This window comes from Littorina saxatilis, linkage group LG1 (assembly GCF_037325665.1).
Source record: "Littorina saxatilis isolate snail1 linkage group LG1, US_GU_Lsax_2.0, whole genome shotgun sequence".
In the NCBI taxonomy this organism is placed as follows: Eukaryota; Metazoa; Mollusca; class Gastropoda; order Littorinimorpha; family Littorinidae; genus Littorina; species Littorina saxatilis.
In genome coordinates, this window is record NC_090245.1 from 67,315,885 (window position 1) to 67,339,193 (window position 23,309).

The following is a 23,309-nucleotide window of genomic DNA, read 5'->3' on the forward strand; positions in this document are numbered from 1 at the left end:
ATATTATATCTATATGTTTTTGGAATCAGGAACCGACAAGGAATAAGATGAAAGTGTTTTTAAATTGATTTGGAAAATTTAATTTTGATAATAATTTTTATATATTTAATTTTCAGAGCTTGTTTTTAATCCGAATATAATATATTTATATGTTTTTGGAATCAGCAAATGATGGAGAATAAGATGAACTTAAATTTGGATCGTTTTATAAAATAATTGTTTTTTTTACAATTTTCAGATTTTTAATGACCAAAGTCATTGATTAATTTTTAAGCCACCAAGCTGAAATGCAATACCGAAGTCCGGGCTTTGTCGGAGATTACTTGACCAAAATTTCAACCAATTTGGTTGAAAAATGAGAGCGTGACAGTGCCGCCTCAACTTTCACGAAAAGCCGGATATGACGTCATCAAAGACATTTATCAAAAAAATGAAAAAAACGTCTGAGGATATCATACCCAGGAACTCTCATGTCAAATTTCATAAAGATCGGTCCAGTAGTTTGGTCTGAATCGCTCTACACGCACGCACACACACACACACACACACACACACACACACACACACACACACATACACACACACACACACACACACATACACCACGACCCTCGTCTCGATTCCCCCCTCTATGTTAAAACATTTAGTCATAACTTGACTAAATGTAAAAAGGCTTTTTGGGGAAAGTCATCAATCCATAAAATCATGTGAATGTGGGGACTACCACGGTTTTGAAATCGACGATCAAAATGTACTGCACTCATAAAAGGATCTTGGATGACAGTTTTTACAAAAGAAGATTTTGAAAAAGCATCCTCATAAGAAACATTCTTTGCTGTCATTTCAACTTCAGGCCAATGAAGATCATCAGCAGATAATGTCATAAACAGTGTTGGTGGTCCCAAACTACGAAACATGGCAAGCAAATCATACAGTTTATTGCGAAAATATGCAGCCGTTCCTAGGTATACTTTTCATGAACATGTATGAAGTATCATGCAATGAGAAGTTACGATTTCTAGCATCTTTGGCACACACTCTGTTATTATTTCCAGTCGTAAAAGGAGATGTAATTTTCATGTACACAGAAGCTGCTTGTTTCAGAAGTTTATCAAATGCGACAGCTGATTGAAGAAGATACATCATGTCTGTTCTGAATCGGTTGTCTTTGTTGTACTTTCTATTTGGTAGGTACATAGATAACATTATTTTAGTTTGTCTTGGATGATTAAAACCATTGTTTCCTTTTGGAAATAACCAGGGAAAAGCCATTTCCTCTCCCAGTTCAATTTCATATATACTCACAGGAGAATGTTTAGATCTGTGAACATGCAATGTTGACAATACATCTTCATCTTGATTAGACTTTGAGTTTGACTGAAATGCTGAGTTATCAACAGGAACCATGACTTCATGCTGTGTTTCTTCAAAATCGGTATCATGACTACCATCATGTAACTTGTTAGTTGAAAGCAAAGTAATTCTGTAAGCCTGCCACTTATTTATAAAAAGAAACGTTTGATACTTTTACCAAACAGTTAGTATAATGTACGCTCTGCCTGTATTCGTCTTTAAATTCTGCAAGACTGAAGCGAAAGAGGTCTGTCTCAGTTTTGTGGTCAGTTTGTTGTGTACATTTACACACGCACAACGAACAACACATGCACAGGCCCGGGGGAAGCTCTCCTTTCTTATGTCCGACCATAGACGTATACATGTAGTTTACATGTTTATTAGTCATCTATGTGATTGATTACGTGTATGATATGACGGAGAGTCGCATCGGTTTGATGCCGTGAACCCAACCGTGGCTGTGGCTGTCGTTTGAAGTAGCCTACTTCTTTACAAAGATTCATTTACATTCTACTTCTGACCAAGGCATGTTTGGTACCTACTGAATCCTTGTTGCGTGTAGTTTTACGAGGCACGTTGCCCAAAGTTGTATTCTTGAGGAGCATAAAATAAAACGTGTTACAAAGTTATCTCAAAACTCTGCAGTGACTGCTCGCGCAGCAGGTCAGCTAATTATAGCACGCAGTCTCCACAGACAGCTCCCGAGCCGAGACCATATGACTCGCCGCTCCTGCGGCTCGTCAATGATGACCGCCGCTGTTGATGACAACAACATTTGCCGTCACAGGGCGGGGATATAGCTCAGTTGGTAGCGCGCTGGATTTGTATTCAGTTGGCCGCTGTCAGCGTGAGTTCGATCCCAGGTTCGGCGGAAATTTATTTCAGAGTCAACTTTGTGTGCAGACTCTCTTCGGTGTCCGAACTCCCCCCCCCCCCCCCCCCCCCCCCCCCCGAGTACACTACATTGGGTGTGCACGTTAAAGATCCCACGATTGACAAAAGGGTCTTTCCTGGCAAAATTGCTTAGGCACAGTTAATAATTGTCTACCTATACCCGTGTGACTTGGAATAATAGGCCGTGAAAGGTAAATATGCGCCGAAATGGCTGCAATTACTGGCCGTATAAAATTTCATCTCACACGGCGTCACTGCAGAGCGCCTAGAACTGTACCCACGGAATATGCGCGATATAAGCGTCATTGATTGATTGATTGATTGATAGTCACAGAGTGACTCGGAGTCGCAGTATCAACAATAAGACAACAACCGCATCCTCAACCGCCGCTGCTGCTGCTGCTGTGGAAATGATGGAGCAGAGGAATGATGGCCGTGGCGGCGGCTCTGCCTGTCACGGTCACAACAACAACAAGATAATGACCGCCGCCGTTGACGATGATGACAACAACATTAGTCACAGAGTGACTCGGAGCGGGATCAAAAAAGTATCCTCTGTCGCCCCTGCTGCTGCTGCTGCTGCTGCTGCCATAAGGATGCTGCCACTGCCGTGCGGCCAACACGACCACCACAACAACAACAACCCATCATAATAATGCAGCAGCACCACCACCACCCAGACCCCCGCCTGAGAAATCTTACTGCTGCTGCGACGATAATGACCCCCGACACCACGACCAACGGTGGTACAACGAGAGGTCAAAAGCGGAAACGGGATGGGATTAATTGCGAACATGATGGAGAGGAGGAAAAAGACGACTCTGCTACTAGTGTCGCGGCGACCACCGGCACAATGATGATGCCATCAACAACACACTGTCATACTGCTAGCAGTCAACCACCACCGTCCACCTGTGATGACGATTGTCTTATAGTGGTGGAGCAGCCAGCGGGATCCAAGAAGGGCGCGGTGGTGGCCCCAACTACCCCAGCGGTAGTGACGATGGAAGATGACCAAGATATACTTCCGAGCAAAAGCAGCAACAAAAGGAGGAGGAGAATATTAAGGAGGGGGACGACAGTAATGCCGGTGACGAGATCGATGATGATGCAGAGGAAGGAGGAGACGACCGTCTGCTACTACTGTCGCGGCGGCGACCACCAGCACGATGATGATGCCATCAACAACACACTGTCATACTGCTAGCAGTCAACTACTAGTACCACCACCACCACCACTCCCCGGCGAATATGACAACGACTGCTTTATTGTGGAGGGGCCAGCAGCACCGAAGGCGGTCCCTAAGTGGTGGTGGGGACCGGCAGTGACGATAGAGGAGGATGATCTTGATTATGATGATGATGATGATGACAAACATACTTCAGAGCAACAGGAGAAGAAGGAGGGCGACAATAATAGTGATGATGAAATAGAAATTGATTGTGAAGGGGATGGAGAAGAAGAAGAAGGAGGAGACGACTCTGCATTCGCCACCACCACCACCACCACCACCACCACCATCACCATGGAGTTTCCATATGGCGAAAGCCGCGGAGATATTGACGAAAGAGAAGAAAGGTTGTCATCAATATCGACACTGTATCCCCCTCCCCGGACACTAACAGACAATGGATATCATGATGGACACAATCGATTGTGAACCCCCCTCCATGTTCAAGATCCAGGTGGTGGTCGGGTGGAAGACGAAGACGTCTGGTTGTTGGATATTCACGGTGTGCGTATAATATAATTAAGTGTGTTTAGTATAATAAACCAATATATAAAGACTCTGATGGTTTCCCCGCTCTTTTGTTTTGTGTGTATGTATGTGTGTGTGTGTATGTGTGTGTGTGTATGTGTGTGTGTGTGCGCGGTTGAAAGAAACTCATATGCTGGAAATCGAATTCTCTTTCTGCCTCTCTCTCCTTTCCTTTCTCTGTGTGTGCATGTGTGTGTGTATGTGTGTATGCGCCGCGCGCGGTTGAAAGAAATCTGGAAATTGAATTCTCTTGAGCACACACACACACACACACACACACACACACACACACGCACACACACGCAACACTCACTCACAAACACATGAACACGCACACACACTTACAAACACTCACACGCACACTCTCTCACACGCACACTCACTCACACGCACACTCACTCACATGCACACGAACACGCACACACACTTACAAACTCACACACGCACACTCACTCACACGCACACTCAACTCAACTCAACTCAACTCAACTCAATTTTATTAATCCATATTATTTTATGGAAATTACATTGTAACAATAACCATTTCCAATCAATAGAACAAGAATGTATAATAAAGAAACATCATAAAAAAATAAAAGACTATGATTATAATGAGTATGATCACAGTCTCACTAATGCACACAGTCACACGAACACGCACACACACACTTACAAACACACACTTACAAACACACACACATACACCAACAATAAATGTTTCTGTTCATAATTTATTAAAATCCTAAAAACACAGTCCTAAACAATACATAATTACCAGATCGAATAAAAGCACACAAATTAAATGCTGTCAAAGCAGACGAGTTGTATCCCTACACAAGACAGACATTTTCTGGGGCAGGGGAAGACAATAAGACTGGAGTTATCCCCCAACATAGAAGTCTAAAGACTAACCATACTAACGGACAGTGCAGGGGAGATAACAAAAATGGTGATTTAAAAGACTCTCTCTTTGCGAAGTGAGTGTGTATGTGTTCGTTTGTTTGTGTGTGAGTGTGCGTGTGCGTGTGTTTGTGTGTGAGTGTGCGTGTGTTTGTGTGTGAGTGTGTGGTGTTACAGGTCGCCAAATCCACAAGATATATACGGCACAATAGCGAAATACATAAACACACACACACACACACACACACACACACACACACACACACACACACACACACACACACACACACACACACAAACGACTAAATAAACACGGCACAATAAGAGATCTAGAGAGAGAGAGAAAGCGAGAGAGTGAGAGAGAGTGAGACTGAGAGTGAGTGACTGAGTGACTGAGTGAGAGTGAGACTGAGTGACTGAGTGAGACTGAGTGACTGAGTGAGAGTGAGTGAGAGTGAGTGAGAGAGAGAGTGAGAGAGAGTGAGAGAGAGAGAGAGTGAGAGAGAAAGTGAGAGAGAGTGAGAGAGTGACCATACAACGGGAAGTAACCGTTGTTAAACAGAGCAAGAGAGAGAGAGAGAGAGAGAGAGAGAGAGACACACACACACACACACACACACACACACACACACACACACACACACCATCAAGGATACATGTTTCTTCTACATCCGCTTTTATTTGGATGATACGTAGATTGAAGTATCCAGTAACAAAAAAAGTATCGCACAAATGCAGCATTCACAAACAGGTAACTGTTCAGCGATATCACGTGTTCAGGAAATCTTTTAAGCGTATACAAACTAACATAAGAATTTGGTTACTTTAACAGCATTGTGGAAACAATACGCAGCGTGATAAAAACTGATTATCTATAGAGGTGTTTCTTCAACTACACGTGTCTTATGCTCTTCGAGATGTGCCAACAAATCTTGTTATCAAGTTTTGACGCTATCTTTTAAGAAGATAAATCGACTCGCTTTCTATATAAAGTGTCAAAAAAGCTTTACTCTAGCATTCTTATCCCGACAAACAGGTATTTCTTACATACATTTTGCATTCTGCATCCTTTTGCCGTTTGTGTTAATATGACAGTGTAAATTCGAAATGATATTGCTAATCTTTAGAGCACCTACTTAACTATAACCTTTAAACTTGTAAAACAAGTTAAGAAGATATGCATTTCTGCAATTATCTTCAGTTATACTCAGTTCTTGCAAACAAAAAGTAAATGAGAAACATGTACACTTTGTCTACGTTTTCCCCGCGGGCACAACTTAGCATAAAAGAGTGGTGGAATGTACGACATTTTCGCATAAGAATATGATAAGGAGGAGGGGGAGAGGCAAAAGGCTAGTTACAAACTCCAAAGGTAGTGGCGATCATCAAAGTGTTGATTGAGTTTGATCCATACTACCTGAGAAATATACTCCATACAGTGATACTTCTTCTTACAGTCGAATTCCATCAACAAGCTTCAAATGGGCAATACTTGCTACATGTCCTTACAACCCTTCCCCATGTTTTTCACGTGAAATCCAGTTTAAAACAGAACAGAGAGGGCTTACAAAATCTGTAAAAGAGGCAATGTCTTTCTTTCCCGCCGCTGTTCAAATAATTTCAAGTAGGTGATTAATTAACTCTTTTATTTTCCACCATTTCCCCAAAGCTGCATAATTGTATACAAAAAACAATCTCTTATTAGCGGATGTGTTCTTTATTCTTTTGTTTTGTTCTTCTAATCTGTTGTTCACTAGGTCTTCGTATGACAATAAACAGAGGCACATATGACATAAGAGGTAAACACGAACAACAACAACAACAACAACATTGATATCAACAACAACAACAACAGCAACAACATTGATATTTCACACGTCTACTATTACACGGCATCAAAAAGCTTGCGTAAAACTAAACAAACAAACAAACAAACAAAGTAAGAAAGGCATACAAGTCCATGATCACGGAATGATACAAAATGCAGGTATAAATATACATATCAAAGTAGAGTATTATTGTCAGTTGGCGTGGAAGAGCTCATCACAAATTACGTCCCTTGGACCGCATCGCCAGGCAATGTCCAAGAGACATGCACACATTGTCCTTTTCAATTCGATTGACGTTGATGAGAAAGTTGTACCGCTGCGCTTTTTCATACCTTAACAAAAAAAGCGGAGTGACCAATGTTCACTTCCCAGCGGTAGTTGTATGAAGTTGTGCCTGAAAATAAAGAGTAGAAAATCCTCTCTACGGTCTATACAATTGACTGTTCTTGAGCGTACCGTTTTAGCAGCATCATATGGTTTCAGAAACTGGGAAAGCTTCTACATCTGGCAGTTTTGTCTTGCTGCGCGCTCAACCCAGTTTAGATTCTGACTTGGTGACAGGCAGGGTAGCACGTACTGCTCATCCGTGCAGAGCTTTTAAAGTTATGAGGATGAAAGAAACCGTCTTTTCTTTTAGTTCGCCCGCACCATAGAAGGTGGCTCCATAGGAGTCGCCATTTGCGGCTTCCCGTGTATTCTACCCTTTTATCAGAAGCAAGCGATGTTCAATGATGGCTGATGCACAAGAAACCACTCTCTTTTAAATGTAATCAATGTGTTACGTCTTTTGTTTGTAATGTGCCAGCGACTGGCAACCTATAGAAGGTGTACAAGACCGGGCGGGGATGTAGCTCAGTCGGTAGCGCGCTGGAATTGTATCCAGTTGGCCGCTGTCAGCGTGAGTTCGTCCCCACGTTCGGCGAGAGATGTATTATCTCCTCGGTGTCCGAACACCCCCGTGTGTACACGCAAGCACAAGACCAAGTGCGCACGAACAAGATCCTGTAATCCATGTCAGAGTTCGGTGGGTTATAGAAACACGAAAATACCCAGCATGCTTCCTCCGAAAACGGCGTATGGCTGCCTAAATGGCGGGGTAAAAAACGGTCATACACGTAAAATTCCACTCGTGCAAAAAAACACGAGTGTACGTGGGAGTTTCAGCCCACGAACGCAGAAGAAGAAGAAGTAGAAGTACAAGACAGAGTGCGTTTTTGAGCCAAGCAATTACACGGGCAGTATAAGTAAATAGGGATTACAATAATTGGCCTCCTTTCGCGATACAGCTACGATCTGTTCTTTTGAAAATATATGTTTTAAAACAAACATGAGTCTTTCCACAAGCAGGAAGACCACTGGTTATTAGCGGTACAAAAATCACTGACGACCGTCCCGAATAGGCCGAAACTGAGGTGCACGCAGCAACACTGGATGCCACCGAACTTTGTGGTAGCCAGCTTCAGACTCTGATAGGTTGACATTGAGATTTGTTGCCATCCACCATCTAGTTGGGTGGCACCCAGTTTCGCTTCGTTCAACTAAGCCCAGATTCCCAGCAGTTTGAGAGGAAGTTGTCAATAATTCCATGGGACACTTAGAGCGAGTCTTAACATAACCATTTTTGCTGACAGACTGTCATTTTTGATTGATATTGATATTGTCACAACAGCTCAAATTAACCACGGATGTCGTCATACATGTACAATAGTTATTGTTGCCCGAAACACAACATAAAGAGCTTAACTAGTTCTTTGTTGCGCTTTTTTTACACGAAAAAGGCTGGTTCCATTTACATTCGTGGCAAAAGGCATCACTCACAAAGCCAACTCCTTGTTCGTGACAGTCATGACTGCTTTTCAATTAATGTTTTCTTTGTTGTCAGTGTTGGAAATCCTGTGCTTCACAATTAAATCATGTATTTGTTTCCAATAATCATTTTCTAATTAAAAAACTGTTCATTTTTAATCAAGAAAACGGACTGAGCTAAGGGTTACGTGTCCTTTCTTATGTGATGTCTAAGTTAGACTTTACGCAGCAGCCGGCTGCTCCTCTAAGTATCGGTCTTCAGGCCATGCCTCCAGGTCCACACATTGGTCATAATTATGTCCTCGGCAGTAGGTGTACACGTCAGTCTTAGTATCAGTCGTTAGGTCATGTCTTAATTAAGGCTCGTGCATTAGTCACATGTCCCGAGTGATTGGCTTACACTTCAGCCTTAGCATCAGTTTTCGGGCCATGACTTAGTTAGGGCACGGACGGACACCAGTCACACATGTCCCCAGTTTTAGCGATCTCCATCATACCCGCTTCCTAGGAAGCATTCTTTCTCTCACGAGCCCCATTCGTCAATCACACGTCCCCAGTATGTTGATAAGTGTTGTTTTAGTACACCCTCACGGTAAAGCAGGGGCCTGTCCCCGGGTGTAAACGTCCCCAGTATAGTACTTATCAGTCTTGATCATCACCACTCCCTGTGGAACCGCGTGCTTTCTCTCACGACTGGAAGAGGATGTTGCCGAGGTTGCTGATCTGCGAACGAACACCCGAGTCCGTGCGCGTGCTGAACTGAAAGGTGACGTTGAAGTCTTTGACACAGTCCGTGGGCACGTTCACCTCGCGCGCTAGCACCTCGCGGGCCGTCTTGTGGCCCGTGAACATCTGGCTGATGTCTTTGTCGTCCTTGGCCTGCTGCAGGCCGTTGAACTGGGCGTTGAGGGACGACTCTCGGTCGCCGAGTGTCTTGAGGTGGTCCTCGATCATCGTCCGTTTGCGGTTGATCTCGCCGTCCGACACGTCGTACAGCTCTCGTTCTCGTTCGTCCAGGGCGGCGCGTATTCTGTCGAACACCGTCCTGTTGATGGGACACAAATAAGAAACATGAAATAAACAAAGAAAGCAAACAAAACAACAATCAAATGTAATAATGGAAAGAAAAAGAAAAGACACAACAATAAAAAAATAAATGTACTGATGATCAGTGTTGTTGATAAAGCTAGACAGTCTTAACAAGCTCTCGTCAAGTTCACGTCTTCCAAGCGAGTTCTGAAGATGCTCTCATTGTGTGTTGATTTAGATCTCACTAGTCACTGCTTTTAGTGGTCCATATCGTATCTTAAAAACACTACATACTGAAAGAAAATCCCAAATGTTTTTGTATACCTCCAAACTCGATACAAACTAACCAAGTAGAGAAATGATGCTTTATGTCCGTAAATAAAGTTGACCCGTGTGCGGCCCGGAGTCGAACCTGCGACCTTAGGATGACAAGTCCAGTGCTCTACCAACTGAGCACACTGGGCCCCCAACCTAACCAAACAAACCCACTCACCTAATATGTTGAGTTAGATCCTGCTGTATCTGGTCAACGGACTCCCCGGAGTGTTCAAGCTGCTCTCGCTGTTCGGCCAGCTGCAGCTTCTGTGTCTTGATGTCCGCCATCGTTTCGTCCAGTATAGGGGTGTACTTTTCCAGCGCCTCCTCCACGTTGACCACCACGTGACCCTTGATCTCCTTGTGGTCGATGACTGTGCAGTCGCAGCACACGGGCTGAATGCAGGGCTCGCAGAAAAAGTTGAGCGGCTGCATCTGATGCTTGGAGCAGTATTGTACGTCGGACTTTCCTGTCTCCTGAAAGTTTGTAGAAGAAGGGTTTTGTGGAACATGTTGGTTTGGGTTCCATGTGCAACACACGAAAGAAAAACTGCGTAATGTAAGGGTGAAGATACTGGAGGTCTATGTCGTAGCTACAAAACAGAATCTTCCCATTATGTTCTACTCTCTCAGATACATCACACTGACACCCGTGCAATAAAGGCTCATTGTTTAAAATGCTCATGTGTTATGTGGATCTTAGTCGTGTACTTATGTTCGATTATGCTTTATGATCGTGTGTTTGTGTTATTAGAAATGCGATGTGGTGCCAAACGAAAAATGTTTATGTTGATGTAAAATGAAAATGGACATAAAAGTATTCTTATCTTATCTTATCTTAACACTTCACGATATAGAGACTGGCCGTACCTTGACGAAGGTGAGAAGTTCCATGATGGTGTGGTCGTTGGGGAGACGCCGGAGCTCGGCTTCTGACGTAATCAGCCCGTCACGGCACGACGGACACTGGATCTTCACCGCCATGGGCATGCCGCGAAATGCTGACGTCAGCGTTTGTCGGAACTCGCCCTCTACTCGGAACATCTGTTGAGGATAGGAACGATGGTTATTGTCATAATTTTCATGCGTTTTCATTTATAAACAGCTTGGGAATAAATAACGCTGTTCCCCTTTGGCCTTGGTCGATAAAGATGAAATCGAAGACGATATGGTCCCCTCGGACCAACAAAAAAGCTGGTCTGTCATCAAGCCACCTGCACCAAACATCTTATAAATATTGACCTCGTCGTTGAATGTTGGCGTAACTCGTTTAAAACTGCTTTTTAGGAGAAGAAAGTGATGTTTGTTATTATGAAATAGTGTTTATATTCGTTCCTAGTATGGATAGAATTATAAAAGAAAGTAAAATCATGCATTGTCAATCGTATGTAAGAGAATATTATTCATGGATAATGAATTGTTTAGTCTAAAGCTCAACACATCAAAATCGCCAGGAATCGAGTTACGCCAAAATCCAACAAGAACATCGATATTTTGGTGATACCTAGGTGTAGTACATAATCACGCCTTTCGCTTGTATACGGCTATATCTCCATTCCACATCTCCTCGAACAAAATAAAATAGAAACAACAACAGTAAAAATCATGGTGTTCGAAAGAACAATGTTATTTTCACCGTTTTTTGGTTTTTTTGCATTTTGTTTTTTAACCACGATTGTTTGCGAAATTATGTTTTGTGAGTTTCCCTCTTCCCTGTCAAACAGACACAACAATGCTCACTAAAGAACAAGTACACCCTATAAAATAATTAGGAAAAAACGCCTCTATATTCTTTTCTGCAACCCTTATTTCGTTTTTAAAGACAGAGGAATGGTCTTCCTGTAATAATATCCACACGAAGTCAACATACATTTTAATAACAAACTCTTACCTTTGAAAGACTAAAGGGATTAAACATACATTATAGGCATCTTATTTCCTAGTCATCGAATTTTCCTTCGAATTACTTACATCTCCAACTTTGATGGAACAACTATGTCTGACTCCTAGCCTGTTAAGTGTTTACTTTCAAGGAACAATCCTATTGTAGTTTCCAATTAATCTGAAGTCCCATTTTTAGTGAACGTTGGACAGTTTCCCCGATTGTCAACAATACCAGGAATCGTCTGCATGATTTAACCTTCTCAAATTTACACTTTGAAAAAAAATCAAAAGTGTTCCTCTCACCTGACACAGACACTCCTGGCAGAAGGTATGATGGCAAGGCAACATCTTGGGTAGCTTCTCTTTGTCGTTGTACGACTCTCTACAGATGAGACACTTGAGAAATGTCTCCTCGAATCTCTCCTCGTCGAAGATGAGATTCCGCCGTCTCTGCTTTTCCAGCTCGCGTAGATGCTGTGACATTGTGCGGGGGTCCATCGTTTGAGCTGAAAACAACAAAAAGTACATTACAATATCAGTATTATGTAAACGCTGCGAGTGTGTAGTATAGATATACCAGCCACCACGTTAACTGCTAAAGGTCAGGTGTTTCACGAGGAAAAGTCTGAACATAACAAAAGACGTTGCACAATCAGTGTTAATTCTGCGCATCCCACTGCACATGGTAAGTCCCAGAGATGCCGTTGAGTAAAACCGCTGTGACACATAGTGAGCATCAAAACTGGCATTCGCGCCTGGCGTCCGTGCTTTCCATCGAATACCTGTGCGGCCGACCAACGCCGATTCGGTGATAAGTAGGTAGCTTGATAGCACGTGTTTGAATTCTCTGCAACCTCTGGACTCGGACTTCCAGGGATGTTGTGAAATACAATAAGATGCCAAGGGTGCCACAGACCGTTTGACCATTGTTGTAGACTGTTAGTTTCAGCACTCGTACAGTTATAGGGCCTACAAGGAACTGTGGAGTCCATGATTTAAGTTTGTCTGTTTCATTGCCAATCCTGGTACAGGCTGCATGAATTGTTGACACGAACAGAGATTATCTGAGTAATACTGGTTAAGTAATACGTTCTTCTTCTCCGTGTCCTTAATATCATAGATTGAAATATAATAAAACATAACAGTTAAAAACAAATCCACGTTCAGCTAGAACATGTAGTTAACCTTCGTCGGTGGTCGTGGGTCCGTGTGGACCCAAAAGGGTGTTTAATTGCATTGCAATGACGGTGTTGCACTACAACTGCTCAAACGTACAGTACATTGTCAACATCGTTGCACACCTGTGACCTACATAATCTCGTGCATCTTGCTCATACACATCAGTAAGTAAACAATCAGTCTCTACGCAACATCATGAACCGTCTAATGCCACATATTCGTACTGAGAAGACGTAGCCAAGTCGCTCGAGGCTATAGCTATGTTTCGAACTGCTCAACTAGCGGGAAAATACAGAATGAATGTGTACACAGTGGCGAAATCAATGAAACTGTTCTGGCGGCGTGATGGGCCATTTCAATACCACACAGGTGAACGGCGCTTCTTTTCATAGGGCGCTCTCCACAGCATCCAGGTATGCATACATGCTAACAGGTCAACTATAAGTGCACACGGCCGCTATTTTTTTGTGGGCACAAATGTGAACTTGAATGGTTCAACTCACAGTCGGGTAAATGCTGCATTAGATAGGTTTGTGCTTCCAGAGACAGAAAGCTGAGAGACGGACTCCACGACGCCATCTTGTCGGTAAGGTCATAAAACAGGCTGCAAAAATGTATTGAAAACCAAGACGTGGCTTTGAGACACCACTTGTGAAGTCAGCGGCAACAGCACAACGCCGCGCATGGACGTCCTTGAACATTTCGCCCAAAACGCTACTGTTGCTTCGCGTTTGACGAATTGTCTCTTGCGCGCATGCGTGTTGAGAGGTTTCCGTTCGAAACGCCAATGAACGGTTGAGCTTTGCGGTATTGATTTGAAATTCCCCATTGTCGTCTGCTTCTCGTACGCACATCTCTCAACAGTGTGTGACTTTTATAGTGGTGTGTGTGTGTATCACAACCATGCTGTCGACGAACAAAGGCTCTACGCTACCGACTGGCAGCAGCTGCCGCGATCGCGTTTAAACACATTCGTGATGTTGACAACTGTCGCCGGTCATACCAGCGTTGTTGCTCTATATAATACCTTGTCCGTGCCTTTTGCACCTGTGTTAATACGACTTCAGAACTGACGACATTAAGCCGGTTTGAGTATTACGGATTATAATCATAGGGTATATTCAGTGCAATATGCGATGACAATTACTGGTATATAGCACCTACATGGGGTCAATGGCCAAATAGCCAACGTTTCCATCGATCCTTGGCAGTATGATGTATACAAATCCTTGGAAGATTGTATGCAACCTATTCTCATATCAGATCATAAGTATACGCATACGATCTACTGTTCAGAGACAGCTAGTTCTTGAAGGGTAGATGTAGAGTATCTCACAAAATAGCCCAATTAAACTGATGATACACACTGAAATAGCCCTATTAAACTGATGCTACACACTGAAATAGCCCCATTAAACTGATGCTACACACTGAAAAAGCCCCATTAATTAAAGTGGTGTTACACATTGAAATAGCCCCATTAAAGTGATGCTGCATACTGAAATAGCCCCATTACAGTGATGCTACACACTGAAATAGCCCCATTAAAGTGATGTCACACACTGAAATAGCCCCATTAAAGTGATGCTACACACTGAAAGAGTAATGACCACTTTCAGATTCATTCAACTTATCGACGAACTTCACACGCGGTTGTATTGGACAATTTTCTAGCGGTGATATTTGTAGCGACAGGCGCACGGTAACTTTCTCAATGGAAACACAGTCACAGGAACAAGAGAAAAGAAGATTATATTATATTGCTGCGAAGAATACAGCTAGGCTAACACTGATGCGCCCATGGTCTTCTATGTCGTCTTTGCTATCTGTAATAGTTATCGTAAACTCTATTAAAACTAAGCAAGCTAGCGATAGCTTACATGCTTATTAGAGAATGTGAAGAATACTCAATTTCGCAACAAACAAATGTGTGATGGTTAACGACAATTACTTCTCCAGCATATGTATGGTGTGGGTTGCTTCGATGTTTGCAGGCTGGTATCAAGACTAACATTAAAAGCGTTCATCTGAACAAAACATTGTCAATAGCGTCGTGCTACCTTATTTAATATATATATATATATGTGTTTGCCAGATAAATTTGTACAACTTCAACCCAAATCAAAACGATTGTAGACTTGGTCATCAAACCATGTCAAGTTTAGAGAAAACTGTCCAGAAACAATGGACACTTCGCCAACATTTATGTAATATGAATTACGTTTGCTTTAAAACATCAAACAATTTAACAATATAATGAATATTGTCACGCACTGGTTATTTGCTATTGAGACAGCCATAGACAATGAAAATCATCAAAATAACAAAAGCCGAGAAAGTTAAATCATCGAAAAGAACACATATATTGGTCAAAGGTCGCTTTTGAGCTTTACAAAACAAGAGAAATTGGTAATTTGGGAAAACAAAAAGAAATAATTGAAATTCTCATGCATTTGCAGTACCTTCACTTTCCTCTGCTTTCTCTGTGACGTCAACGGCCTCAGCCGCCGCACCCGTATATTGCTCGGAGACCCAAATGGGGATTATCTTTCTCGCCTTGTCCAGATAGTACAGACTGGAAAAGGGAAGCCCCATTTGGAAGGCAGTGTCCACTAAACCGTCGCTTCGGACTCAGGACCAAACCATCACCTGCTTACGACCTCTCGCGCTCATGGACACTGCGGTTTTACGAGAAGACAGACAAAAGCACGCATGGATGCCTTTTAAGAGACAGAAAAAAGACGGCGATCCTGAACCCAAGTACATGTCTCGATAGGTCCGAGGAAGAGTTCGGATAGTGTGTTCAAAAACAAGTTTTCTGTTCTTGTATTGATGGCAAGTTGCCATGTAATAAGTTGCCGGACGACGATGTAAACGTCGAAAGAAGCTGAACGAGCCTATATAGTAACAAACTGCGAAGGCAAGTCTGGTAACTTTAGAGGTCTTTGTTTCAGAAGCCATCATGTCGGTTGGCCGAGATGGACTGCATTCTTGATTCCGGTCAGACGGGACCGAGAGGTTACCGCAGAAACGTCGCTCATTAATTTTACCTTAATGGCAGGCAGGGACATTGCGCACAATCACGCTGCGTCAAATAAAAACCGATATATAATGCTTGTGGTGGCTTTGTCATCCAGACAAGAATCACCGCACGAATAAACTAAAAGTACGTAAAATAGCCATCGATTTGCGTCGGTATTTCAGACAACTGAGACACGTTGCAGCAATCTTTAAAGCCAAATAGGTAATACATAAATACGTTTTCATTTCTCTGTACCTGTGTCGTCGTTAAACTGTTGCCGATTTTCCCTCAAAGCGCTCTCAGACTGTAACACATTAAGCCTTCTGCTGGCTTTGTCGCCGAGACAAGACAAGAATACTTTCTTTCTTTATTTGGTGTTTAACGTCGTTTTCAACCGTTCAAGGTTATATCGCGACGGAAGACAAGAATAACGTCCACATAAAAAAATGTATACATGCTCAGTGCGTACTTCCCGTGAAATCAATTCGACTTGCCATGTCAGATCCGGCCAGGCTTTTACATGGGGTAATTTCATCCCTCCGCGTTGACGCATACTAAAAGGAACAGCCTGGATGCTCTTTTCGCAGAGTGGATATAGTTTGACAAAACCCCTGTCTTAATTTACCGACACTATAGTGTCAATCTTTGAATATATATGTTCATGTAACAGTTCTCACGCTGTACAGGAAGCAGTCAAAATGTTGAGTTTTGGTATGTGTCCAGGTGGATGAATGTTCTTATCTGATATAAAAGTCTGAAATGGCAAATAAAATATCCCTATAGCACGTAAGCTTACGTAGGACATGAATACGCTTTCTTCCTGAAATGGTGAACAGAACTGTTCATACGGAAAGGACTATGTCTTGTAACTGAACGTGTAAGCCACTCGATCATGGGAACAGTTCTAGACAATAACAGAATGAAGTGACTTACATTTCTCTGTGGCCATTTCGTTCTGAAACTGTTTGAGTTTTTCCTCAAAGCGCATGCTCTCTGTCTCCGTCATGTTTGTGTCCGTCACTTCCGGTTCCGGTTCCGGTGGCGCAGCCGCAGGCTCAGGAGCCACCTGCACATTCAAAGTTCAGATGTAAAGGAAGTGTCCGAGAAGGCAGTGTTGTGGTTCAAGTGAGAAAGAAAAGAAAAAAGAAATAAATAATAAAAAGAAAGAAAGAAAGACAGAAAGAAAGATAGAACAATACCCTTGATATAACTGGACCATAACAAAACAATGAATGTTAAATTGTGCTTATTTGCATGCTCATAGGAATGTACATGTTACATAAAAACATGTGTAAAACATGATGTTCTCATTCTCCGCCGATTCTCGCACATTTAGCGCACCATTCCTAGTTCGTTTGGCACCCAAGATTCTGCAACGGGCAAAGTCCCCCCAGAGGCGTGAAAGAGACCTGGACTTGGCAGACACTACCACAAGTGTATGGTGGTCTAATGGGCCTAGAACTCCTAATCTTTTCAAGTAATCTCACGGCTTGGCTTAACCGATAACCCCCTTTCCAAAGCAGCACGAATATCCACTCATGAATAGTGTATGTACCCTTCAGGGACAAAAGGAATTTAGTGTGCACGCGCTGACACGATAGTTAAAGGTCAGTCACACACACACACACACACACACACACACACACACACACACACACACACACACACACACACACACACACACACACACACACACACACACACACACACACACACAACCTTATCATGCAAACAAAGACAAAAAAGAAAGAAAAAACGTTAATACCAGGCAGACATGTTACTCGCCACAATATGTTTTGTAAGCCTTGACACATCAATACAAAGTAGTTTCTTTGGACGCACAAAGAAACCTACTAAAGGCCAAGTGCCATATAATATATATATATATGCAACTGTGTCAGAAGTGTACCCACACTTAGTCTTTGAGAGTATAATACTCTTCAGGTATGATTATGACTGGGCACATAAATCATCGCACCTTTTCATAAATGCGACAGCTTTTTCGTTCTACGAAAAATAAACTGCTGATGAATGATACACAACTTACAAGCCGCAATATAAAACGTAGCATCAAAAGCACGCAAGAAAATTACACAAGGTTACCCGCACTTGAAAGGTATAATAGATAGTTGTGTTTTACCATCTGTATGCACAATAGATGAATTTAGCCTTTTCTGAATTTGTATCGCTGATAACGAAACCTATGGTATCTTGTCGAGCCGCTTTTTGGGACATCCTACGTTGAGTCGATTTCATATATACATGTACATGTGATCCCTGTGAAAAGCATCCTTGCTCTCCAAAACGTGCCAAAAAGCCAAAAACAAGCATCTAATAAGACAAAGAATGTTTGAAGAAAAATAGAAGTCTGTTTATATATTAGAAGAGGATACAAAGAGTTGTGCAATTTTGTTTGTATAAACATTTCATTATCCCGATGACTTTTTCATTTGCATTATACTAAAAAAAGCGATCTGTCTACTTGACATGTATGTTCAGTTACAAGAACAAGGAGCAGTTCCGTTCTCATGACAGTGGTCGCTTTGTGCGTACAGGTTTATTTTCCTATTTGTTGGTAATGCTATTACTGAGCATGTCTGTCTGGCAATTTCGTGGGGGGGCAAGGAATACGAAGATCGAAGCATATATACATACATACAGAGCCTTAACTTGAACCCGGCGAAGACTTCGCTGAGTTTTTTGTTTGGTTCTTTGAACAAAAATTCAGTGCCAAAGCTTCGTGTTGCAAGCTTCGTGAAGTGGACTTCGAAAAGTCGACTTCGTTTGAATAGTACCAGACTTGACGACCACTTCCCTTTGTTACCCACCATAATAGCAAACCAACCATTTTCTTGGCATACATATATCTGGATATTGTATTTCACAATTCAAAAGCTGTTTGTCGCAATATTTTGACATTCGGATTTTCGCATTCTCCGGGAAGGGACATTGAAACCCAAAAACCAACCAACCAACCAAGCATTCTCCGGCCCACACAAAAGAAGAAAAGGAACAGAATAGAAAGAACAAGTACGTATCTGGGTTGCGTATGAATTAAGACGAGGCATTTTATGCAGGGTTAAACTTAAAAGCATACCTTGGTTGACATAACGTTTGCGAAAATAACTGAGTGCAAATAGTGGAAGCTAGCTGTCTACGAATACGTGGGAGGATTTGCGTGTCTCTTTAAAGATTTAGACACGTCGTCTTGTAATGTACATGGTGTTTGCTTTTGTTTTATACATTTATCGGCAGGTGATACAACACAGAGTCTTATGGGCGTTTGTTTAAAGGGCTTCATGTGTGTGTGTGGAAGGGGTAGGTTGGTTGGGGTCGCGTTACTATGGCCGTGAGTGCATCGTGAACACTCACACAGGTAACACATTACACCTCGATCGGTACTCTCAGTCGCTTGGCTGAGAGGTGATGAACCGTGGCGTGATCGCACATTTCACAAGCAAACCCCTGCTAGTCAAAACTTTCTTTTCTTCTGGTACAACCCGCTTAGTCACTCAGTTGTCAGGCCAGCTTTGACTGTAGCTGTCTGACTTGTTTAGCAAGAAAGATAGATTTACGTTACAGGAGGCTGGACACTTTTTGATGTCAGAATACAATTCAAGAAGCCTAAACTAGCAAGTTTGTTTCCATAGTCGGAGAAAACAACAACATGTCTTTGCAAAGATATCACTTTCGCAAAACTAAATCGCAAAGTAGTACCCCCCCCCCCCCCCACAACAACAACAACAACAACGAATACATATATATAAAACAATCCCTAACAAATCTATAAATGAACAAAATTAATAAAGAGCAAATGAATAAATAAAATTCAAAAAATATATAATATAAACAAGAAATTCCTACGAGGTAGGAAAAACACCCCCGTCAAAGGGAAATAACTTTCTCAGTTGGTGGCAGTGACTGAGTGAGAATGGTTATTTCCCTTTGACCATGAAGATGTGCCTCTATAAGTCCTTGTATAATTTTAATCCACCAATAACTCCCCAACCGTGTGTTTGACTGGTCCCAATTTTTGTAAGGACCGTCTCAGGAATGTATAGAACCTGTTCACCAAGTTTGGTGACGATCGGTCCGTTCATTCTTGAGATCTATATGCGAACACAAACAAACAAACAAACAAACACATCGAGCGAAACCTATACACACCCCTATACCGGGGGTGTAATAAATACATGAACACAATAAAAACTAAAAACAACGAAGCAGTCAATTTAGTAAATATAACACACACGTTCAATTCAAACATTTCAAAAAGATACGTTAATCTAACAAAAAAAAGATAAAATCATGAACAAGATAATGTATTAGCATGAATTGGGGATAAAGGATTGGGTAGAGTTGAGGGTATGTGTGTAGGAGGGTTAAGAGACACAGAAACAGAGGAACAGCAAGTTAAAGAAAGTCGCAGTTACGCCCTTGCAAATTTGTTTGGGTTATTTCTCACATGAGTCACAATAATTGCTGTCTCAATTCGGTAACAGCTGAAAGCATTTCATGACTGCAAAGTAAAAAGAAAAGTGTAATTTGTAAGCATTCAGTCAACCATACATTATTACGTATAATAGCCAACATTGCCTCTTTCTTCTCTCTCACATGACGTCTTAGCTCGACGATGAAAACTTAACCATGTTTAAAAGGAAAGAAGAGAGACATTTGATTAAAAAAAAAGTTTGAAAAAATGTATCATCAACTGATCCCACGCTAAGTGAATTGCTGAACTGCAGGTGCAGTCAAGTGCATCAGGCCGTTGCAAAACTATAAGTAATTTTACCTGTTCCCCGGGGGACTCCTGTACAGGTACAGGTGAAACTTCGCTTTCCGTCTCCATCTGTGACTCCATATTTCTGCTCACGATATTACTCCCAGCGGTTCAAACACAAAAGTGAGCAGCAGAAACGAACGACTAAATGATCACCAATAACACACACATATATGTAAATCCATTACATTGATCACCACGATGATCATCAGACGAACTTTCACTGAAATCGATCAGGTTTTGCTAGGCCTTGAAACTGTCGTCTGCTTCGTAGACCAGTCGTCTGCTTAAGCCTTGATCACTGACTGTCGGCCCTCTGCCTGTGTGTGCGTGCGTAAAACCAGTCAGCTGGGTTAAAGTGTCGTCTTCGCGATCCAGTTTGATTATTCACGTCACCTCGGGGGGAACATTTGAATAAGAATGGAAACAGCGACAGAGAAATGAACGAAATCGTAGCCGGTTCGCACCCATACACCTATATCTTATTCACTCAAACACAAAAGGTCCACAAAGTCGGCGTTGCCGCCTGCCTCGACATTCCACCGTCAACATGCAAATATACTTAGAGCAAACAAATCGTACCTTTCATTTCTAACCCAACACAAACACTTCACGTAAAGTGGGCGGTCCTGGAAAAGTGATGAATCTAAGGCTGCTCAAGTATGGTTGGGGTAGGTGCAATCTAATTCATATGCGCCGCTTCCGGACGAGTGGATCGGCACAATAATCCAGTGAAGGAGTGGCGGCGATGGTGTCAAAATTAAGTTGGCCAATAACCTCTCGGTGCTAGCTAGCCCAGACACTCTGCCTCGAGTCTGACCGTGTTCCGAGAGGCTCTTAGCGCACGCGATCTTCAGGAGAAGGCTCAGGTATGGCCAGGACAAACGCCGGACTAGCGAACGTTAGGGTGTATACTATCTCTCTCTATTCCCTCTCATTAACGCACTGTATTATGAAGAATAACCATCGACACAATGAGCAATCGCCCTAAGTGGCACGCTCCTCCAATAATGCACACACTTCGTGGCGAAGAACAGCCTTTTATATGCACAATGATGAGTGTCTCCTCTTGTACACCAGAGGATGTTTAAGTATACTTTTCGCACGTTCGTCGATCTTTTATTGTGGAATTCTAGGTGACCAAACCTGGAAGTATTTTCTTGAAATTCCTATCACTATCAGTCACAGCTTTTTGGAAGATTCACAAAGTGCTAAGTCTCTGTGACAGTGTCCTACCGCGTTTATTCGGACTTGTGTACAATGTTCTTATTTCCTTTAGAAACGTGTTATGCAGCAACCGGCTTGAAAATGTTACGTTCAATAGTGTTGACAGTCAGTGTGGCTTTTAAATGACAGTTTATCACAATGGGAAGTCTCTCCTCTCACAGTCTGACTCTATGCTAACATACGAAATCATCCATATTCACATCGCCGAAAACAAGTTCGAACATCTAGTCTCCAGAAACTCAAACAGAGGAAACACAAACTCCATCCATATACACACTGCAAAATCATCGATGAAAGTCGAACGACAGTCAGCATAAAAAGCACCATCAATGGCCACACACAAATACGTTAACTGGCCTTTACGTCAGAACACCTTCACACACACACACACACACACACACACACACACACACACACACACACACACCTAAACACTCGTCGAATAAAACCATCAAAGCTGTCTGCGGGGAAGACTTAACAGAATCGACCGAGCAAGAAATGCAAAGAATACAAAAACCACAAGACAGCGATGTCTCACAGCACCAGTCCCTGTTGCCACGACACACGCAACGCGTTCGAAAAAGATGCAAACCCTCAACCAACCGGCCCGACAGGATATGCTGGCTAAGTTGTAATTGGGCGGATGTCTGCAAGATGTAATAGGGCGGAATATATATCAAAGGTCTACCCCCCCCCCCCCCCATTTCTTGTTTGTGTCCGCGATGTTGTCACTAAAGAGAAGAACACAAATCCAGAATAATGATTTAACTGCGAATGGAAAGGTTTTAAACATTTTGACAACAAAACTTCAAAAGAAGCCATTAACCATGAAGGGCCGACAGCAGCTAAACCTATTTCTGCTATGTCTTGATTACTTATTTACTGAGGAACCAAACTGTCATGAATAGGTAAAGGACTGAAAACTCCACAGCCAACAACCCATACGTTATTATAAGAAGAACAAATAGAAGTTACATGCCATGAGAGGAAGCCGACTTTCAGCGCTGAGAGCACTGCATTGAAACTGACACTGCGCTTTTCCTCACCACAAATAGTTTCAGAAGCAGGTCCGAATGTTATAATCACATGCTTTTGAACGTATACACATTCTTCTTCTTCTTCTGCGTTCATGGGCTGACACTCCCACGTTCACTCATGTTTTCGCACGAGTGTATACATTCATCAGCAAAGATTGTATCCAATTTAAATTTAGCCACGAATTCAACATGGATTTAAAGACTGACAATTTGAAAATCAAAGATTCTTCCCCTTCACATCTCTGCAACCACGACGAATAAATCTAAACCCGCAGCTGAACATCTTGTAGGCCA

The 23,309-nt window shown here is 42.4% G+C and overlaps 1 protein-coding gene across 3 annotated transcripts in view; it reads right to left on the reverse strand.

Annotated features, from left to right (window-relative positions):
- Nucleotides 1-5,566: 5,566 nt before the first annotated feature.
- The window catches only part of LOC138976791 (tripartite motif-containing protein 59-like), a 25,952-nt gene continuing 8,209 nt past the window's right edge, over nt 5,567-23,309 (reverse strand). Inside the window, exons 1-6 of one of the 3 annotated variants that reach the window (XM_070349684.1) lie at nt 20,764-22,291; nt 16,905-17,037; nt 12,074-12,276; nt 10,757-10,930; nt 10,065-10,363; nt 5,567-9,587 (exon numbers count right to left, since the gene is read on the reverse strand). In XM_070349684.1, the coding sequence (XP_070205785.1) occupies nt 9,230-9,587; nt 10,065-10,363; nt 10,757-10,930; nt 12,074-12,276; nt 16,905-17,037; nt 20,764-20,832 (1,236 nt within the window). In that variant the 5' untranslated portion in view covers nt 20,833-22,291 and the 3' untranslated portion in view covers nt 5,567-9,229. Of the gene's footprint in view, nt 9,588-10,064; nt 10,364-10,756; nt 10,931-12,073; nt 12,277-13,452; nt 13,578-16,904; nt 17,038-20,763; nt 22,292-23,309 lie in introns of those variants that run through there. The other 2 variants (XM_070349696.1, XM_070349688.1) reach the window with 2 other exon arrangements.